Raw genomic sequence first — 6,888 nt, 5'->3', positions numbered from 1 at the left:
TACTGTGTGGTCAGAGGTGAAGTGGTGGCTGACTCAGAGCTGAAAGACTTTCGACTCACAGAGTAACATCAACCTCTGGTTGTTCATCTGCCCTATTTGGCTGGTCCTGGGGTAGATCAGGCAGCCAAGGCTGCTTTGGGGTCAGGCAGAGCTCTCTGATCTTCTCACAGCAATCTGATGATATCCCTGCCCAAGATCAGGTGGAAAGGGAATGAGTCCATACCACTCAGTCCTCTCCTCCTATGAGAAATGTGCTGCTCTTTTTGTCTGACTTGAGCATCATTTTGTGAGGGGAGAAGAGAGGAAGGACTGAGAAGAGAGATGGGGGAGAAATAGAAATATAGTTGAGATCCACAGAATTAAGATAGGAAACAGAGCAAAGTGAACAGCTGGGCAGTCTATGGAGGTGATGGAGTCTAAGCAGTGAATTGCTAAGTAGGTGTGAGAGTAATGGATCTCTCTCACACTTGATTCTGACTGGTTTAAGTGCTGCTGGATTGGTCAGATGATGTGCATAACAGAAAAGGAAAGCTTCTCTTGAACTGAATACCTTCCAATCAATATAAGATGAAGCTTCTAACTAAGACTTGCTTCCTGTGCCCTGCACAAGCAGAGTGATAGCCTCTTTTTGAGCAGAAGTTGGTGCTATTTGCATTTCAGATGTGTCCGGTTGCATAGGAGAGACAATTAAAGTTTAGTTTAAATACTAGAAAAAAACTTCTTCACCAGGAGGTTAGTGCAGCACTGGAACAGGTCATCCAGATAGACAGTGAAATCTCCATCCATGGAGGTCTTCACAACAATCATGTTCCAAAGGAGAAGTTGGGCTTAAGATCTCCAGAGGGCCCTTTCAACCAACACTTTTATGATTTTGTGACATATGGACTGTATGATTTTATTCTTTTTTATTCTGGATCTTTTCTGGTAGAATTCAACAGGAGGCATTGTCCTCCTGTTCTGATATGTGGCTGCGAATTCAAGTTATTTTACAATGTAAGGTGCATGCTTGTGAATATATTGCACATGGTCAGAATGCAAGCTTATGATGTTACGTGAATTGGCAGGTGTGGAGTAAGACTGGGAACTGATGAAATCCACTGGCTTCTTTGGTTGGGAGTTTGTGCTGGGTAACTTCTCTGTATCAACAAAACCCTCATTTTTGCATCAGCCACTTTCTCTATTTTCATAATAGTGAGCTACTTTCTCACTGCCTCTGTTTTCAGAATACTGAGCTGCATGCTGCAAGGCTTGTGAGGTCTCTTTTGGTAGTCAAAAGCATTTTGTCCTGGAATGTCCATATTTGGACTATGTGACCCAAGCTATTTAAAGCTCTCACAGTATTTTAATTTAGATAACCCTTTTCACCAACACATCCCAAGGCAGCTAAAAGGAGCTGTATAAACAGCATATTTCATATCCTTGTTTCAAAGACAGGAAAGCTGATGTAGGGGGATATTTTTCATGTTGGCCAAATTTCTAGTGAAATAGAGAACAGGAAGAGGAATGAGGCCAAATTCCACATGAACTAGGTCACACTGTCCCTTCAGTAGACTGAGCATTATGGTCATATTGACAGTGCCACTGACACAGAGTAGGGAAGATGAGATTAGGGGAAGAAGGCACAGAGTGAAGCTATGGTGAGGATACTGTGCAGGAAGGGGAGGATTGGAGCAAATAGCTAATCAGAACAGCTTAATCGCAATCTGTAAGTCATTCCCTGGGTGGTTGGAGGTCCCTTCTTTCACTGACTCTGCAGCTGCACCTACTGGCCAGAGTTGCCTCCTGGCCCCTCTCCACACTTTAACCCATGGCCTAGTTGTGAGGGAGTTGGAGGCACTGTCTGAATTCTACTGCCTTCCCAAAAGCTCAAAACCCAGGCAATAATGTCGCTCTAGATGGACTCCACTATATCTCTCCCCAGGGCTGAAAGAAGAACATTCAGTTTCTACACTTCTCACATCAGCTCTCCCTGAGTACATTCAGTCCTGTGAAAGACCATTTCTTTGCTCTTCTGCCCTAGGTATGACTCCCATCCCTCAACAAAGCTCTTAGTACCTGACATCACCATGCTTTTTCCTAGGTCACTTGTGACTGTGTGATCTTTACAGAATATTCTTTCTAACCATCTGGCAAAGTGCACATCAGCCTTCCCTACTGAAGGGATTCTGGCAAAGCAGTGTGAGCAGTCCTGACCACAGGTTTCCTCCCATACACGCAGTGATGAACATACCCTACTGATTTAATTGCCGCCAGGAACTGCTGCTGCTGCTGCTGCTAGAGAATTTGGATTTGCCCAGGGAAAGAGGAATAGCAGATCCATAAAAGTGAGCCTGCATCAAGCCAGAGGACCATATAGGTCTGTATTCTGCCTGCACCAGTGGTCAGTCATAGGTCCTGAGGGACAGAGTTCAGGAGCAAGGTACTGTGCAAATGAGTTTTCCATCTTCTTTGCCTTTCTGGAGCTTCTACCAATCAGTGATTTAAGGTCTTCCTGTGGCAGGGATTAAACTTGTGCTGCTGTGTTTTCTAGCCTTTCTTGGCATTTATCCAGGCCATTTTTGGTAACCTTCATACCAGGAGTAACTGACCTTCTTGCTCTTGTAAGCCTCATACCAAAATCTTTATGCATCTGATGCTGTTACATGCAGTGTACCTTGGAGAGCTCCTGGAGTAATTGGCAGGTGTGGAGTAGCAACTTTTTTAAGGACCTGCACTTAGGGGGACATGCAGGTAGGGCCCCAGTCATCCAAGTGAGTGGCACCTACAGTATCCTTTTGTCCCTGACCCAAAGACAAAGATTATGCAGAATCCTCTTTGTCAGTACAGCCCTGTTGTTCATCACATAATGTAGCCTGGGTATGTGAGCCATTCTTGGGCTGCTTGAGAGCACCAGGGGCCTCAAGATCCACAGGCTGGCCAGAACTATACTTTAGGGCTTTATAGTACCTAGTAGCATTAAATTCCTCAATTTAATTTTGTACTTGGTGAAAAAGCTTGTGCTTCCTTCTATTTGCTCTAAGCCAGCTGCTTAATATTTTCACCCAGTGTTGTTTAGCTCGTGCTAAGTCATGTTTGTGCAAATCATGACGTTATAGCTTCCATCATGCCTTTTCCCAGGCTGAAGAGTCTCAATCTATGCAGTGTTTCCTTGTATGGAAATTGTTCCAGACTTCACATCATCTTTGCCATCTTTCTCTGTAGCTCTCCTACTAAATCCATTTTTGAAATGGGAGCAACACAGCACACCATATTCAAGATGTTGATGTACTTTATAATTAAACAATGGCAAAAGTCCTTTTGTCCATCCACACTGAATGAACATTTTCTTAGAGTGACCCATAGGGCTCATCTCTAAGTGGTAACAGCCCACTTAGTGATAAACATGACTATACACAGTTGGGGTGTTTTTCTCTTCCTGTATTCATTATTTTCCCGTTAGGAACACTGATTTTCATTTGCAGTTCTTGCTATGCAGTCCCACAATATGATAAGGGTTTTCCACAACTGATCTAAGTCAATTTTAGATGTTTTCTTACCCTGGATAATTATCAGAATATTGTACTTTTCAGACTATTTAGCAGTCTACTGAACAACAAGGATCCTAATATAGATTCCTGAGATTCTCATAGGTAACCATCTTCCACTGTGCAATTGCACTATTTGTTCATACCCTTTTCATCCTATTTTTTACCAATCATTAAATCAGATCAGAATTAATAAATGGATTTATTAATACAAAATACAAAATAATGAAGGGATCTCTTTTATAGCATGGAAGCTTAGTTTAAGGGTGTTTTGTGAGGTTCTTTGTCAAAAGCTCTTTGAAAATGCAAATACACTTGTGTTGTAATAAACCACTACTCTTCGAAATCCTTTCTATGCTCATCTTAATAAGGTCCAAAACTGTAAACACACACATTTTTGCTCAGCCTGAAAAAGGTTTGTAAAGCCAGGTAGGCAAAGACAGGAGCATCCAGAGAAGCAGGTATTTTTTTCAACCCTAAAACTGATGAATTTCTGACCTATTTTAGCTAATGCCTTTGATTCTCAATAGGATATTGTGGGATATACAAAAATAAATTAACAACCTGTAACTTTTCAAGTCACCCTTACTCCCTGCTACAAAGCTGAACAAAACATCCTTTATAAAGGACTCTCTATTAGCATAGAAATTGTTCCTTCTACTTCAAACATTTTCCTGCTTTTAGGCTAACTGGCAGTTTAGTTAGGCAGTTTAATATGTATAAGCACAAAATAAAATGAATGTTCATGTCTATATGTACTGCGGCCCACAGGGATAGTATGGATTAGGTTGCCAATTTGTTAAATTCCTTTCATTAATACTGTTTCACATTTCTGATCCTTTCTTCCCACCTCTTCCTAGGCAGTACATGGTGCTACTACCTTTTCTGATACGCACTGGTGCTCCTGAGAAAATCTGTGTTCAGCTGACCCACCTGAATGAGTCTGTGATGCTGAGTGCCACGATGGAGTACCAAGGGGAAAACAGGAGCTTGATTGATGATATGGTGTCAGAGAAGGATTTGTTCACATGTATCCCTTTCTCTGTGAGTACCTCATTTTTATGGGCTGATTGCCCTGTGTTTAACTAAAATGACATGGTAGAACTAAACAGTTTCAGAAATTAAAAAGAAAAGACATATTGCAGTCAGAGACTTCTAAGCTAAGCCAAGCAAAATATAGATTTGATATGGACAACTGACTGTGGTAGCCTTGTGAGAAACAATTTTCCACCATTACCAAATTCTATGCCCCACATAATGTTTTCGTGCATGCAGGGCTTAGGGAACTCTTTTGGAATGCTTCACTCCCAGAATTTTGACTGACTTTAAAGCAGAGCTAGTTTGTTTTTCTGCATAAGCCTCAGAGGAAAAATAATGAGGTGGAATGAGAACTCTAGAAGTTGTGGAAGTGGTTAAAGAAAGTAAAGTCCACGAGGTCATCTTCTCTTCCTGGGTGTCATTCATGATTGTTCCCTGCAGCACCCATGGCTTGTTGGTGGGATAATGTAAGCAACTGGTCCCACCCCTCGAAAGATTTGGAATTTGGAATGACTTCTACTTTCATAAATCGTAGGATGGAGCAAGATCAGCTTGAATATTTCTCTGAGGAAAGAGTATGAATGAAAGAAGGAGAAAGGCTTCCAGTATGGTAGAAGAGGCAAGAGAAGCATGGAGAAGATGCAAGGAAGTGGTGGAAGATCTATCATTGTAACAATCCCTGAGGGAAAGAGAAGACTTTCCTGAGATAAAGGAGATGAACCCTCCAAATTCACATTAAGTCTTGGGTGTCCCTTTAGGGAATTTTGGGACCTAGCTAATATTCCACCCTTCAAAGGCTTATTGCAGTTGTGTGAATTAGTAAGGTAGTTTTCCTTTTCTTTTTCCCCAGTTTCCGAAATCGAATAGTACATCAGCAGCACTTCTCACTGTGCTGGTGAAAGGGGCAACACTGGAGTTCAAGAGCCGCAAGTCAGTGCTGGTCAAGAGTTCTGAGAGTTTGGTCTTTGTCCAGACAGACAAACCCATTTACAAGCCTGGACAGACAGGTACATGGAATTGGGTTGGTGCTGACTCTGAGAGCAGAAAATCTTCTGGGTTTGATTCCCAAGAGGCCTCTTGCTTTTATTAAAGTTTTCAGACTTCTTTATTGTGAGGAATTAAAACTCACAGTAAATCTTCTTTCTGCCCACTGAAATCTAGGGCAAATGGTACATTCATCACTCCTATTCTCTATCTTCCAGGCACAACATCTCAACCAGCTGTAGACACAGGCTCAGACTCATCCAACACAACTACAGGCACATACCAGGGCTGACTTCAAAGCATAATTTCCTTTAGCTGCACTTGAATCAACAACAGAGCAGGACAGGCATTCCCAAAAGACAATTCAGTTCAGCCAAGATCTGTTTCTCCCCCTAGAGTTATCTGCCTCTCTCCACCAGCCAGAGAGAGTGCCTGAAGTAATTGCTTCCATAACTTAGGGATCTCAGATAGCAGCCTTCTGGTCAGTGGAATGAAATTGGGTCATAAATCATTGAAATACTGAAGTTTCCTGATAATGGCTACGAACCTAACACTGAATTTCCTTTTTTTCCATTACACTCCTCAGTTCTGTTTCGGATCATCTCTCTGGATGAAGAATTCCATCCCCTGAATGAGAAGGTAGAGCTGTGATTCCTTGTTGCTAACCAGGAGACTTAATGTTGCTGTTTTAAAGTCCTTCATAAGTCCCAAGGAACTGAACACTATTACTGTCCCCATCCAGAAATACTGAAGAGACGCTTTAAAGCAAATGACCCTTTCGCACTCATACCATCCTTGACTCAGCCCATGGCTCCTGTTGTCTCCTGGGATACACTCTATCTGTCTCCATTGACTGAGAAACCTAGCTCCCTTTTTTTAAAGGGATATAGGTGTTTAAAACTAAATTTGCAAAGGAATGTATGTGGCTAACCATGCAGGCAGAGATCTCATTAGCAAAAAAATGGATGAGGCAAGTTTCCATTGAACATGATAGATGTGCAGGTGTTTATAGCAGTGGATACAACCACATGCTTACAGACATACAGAGCATGAAGGGAGCTTGGTTTGACGGAACTGGTCAAGGGTGTAAGTCCAGCTTTTAGCTTATTTAGCAATCAGTTCCTCATGCAGAAAAGTTCCTTGAAAACTCTTACTCCATCACATTCATACTGTAGTCTGACAAAAAAATGGGGCTCTAAAATATTATAGAGGATTAGTGGAGATTCCCTTAATTATCAAGGACTGAGAGACTAGAGCAAATACAGAGAAGGAAGAACCCAAAGGACCTCTCAGTATATTGTTCTTCTGCCCTTCAGTCCAAATGTGGAGATTACTTCAGTCC

The 6,888-nt window shown here is 41.9% G+C and overlaps 1 protein-coding gene across 3 annotated transcripts in view; it reads left to right on the top strand.

Moving 5' to 3' along the window:
• The window catches only part of LOC112993889 (alpha-2-macroglobulin-like), a 40,474-nt gene that overhangs the window by 1,013 nt on the left and 32,573 nt on the right, over positions 1-6,888 (top strand). For all 3 annotated transcript variants that reach the window (XM_064518576.1, XM_064518581.1, XM_064518583.1), the window contains exons 2-4: positions 4,385-4,568; positions 5,413-5,569; positions 6,133-6,185. In XM_064518576.1, the coding sequence (XP_064374646.1) occupies positions 4,385-4,568; positions 5,413-5,569; positions 6,133-6,185 (394 nt within the window). The remainder of the gene's footprint in view (positions 1-4,384; positions 4,569-5,412; positions 5,570-6,132; positions 6,186-6,888) is intronic.

This window comes from Dromaius novaehollandiae, chromosome 1, assembly GCF_036370855.1.
Source record: "Dromaius novaehollandiae isolate bDroNov1 chromosome 1, bDroNov1.hap1, whole genome shotgun sequence".
Classification (NCBI taxonomy): domain Eukaryota; kingdom Metazoa; phylum Chordata; class Aves; order Casuariiformes; family Dromaiidae; genus Dromaius; species Dromaius novaehollandiae.
The sequence above is the reverse complement of the archived record's forward strand: the minus strand, read 5'-3'. Positions and strand labels throughout refer to the sequence as shown.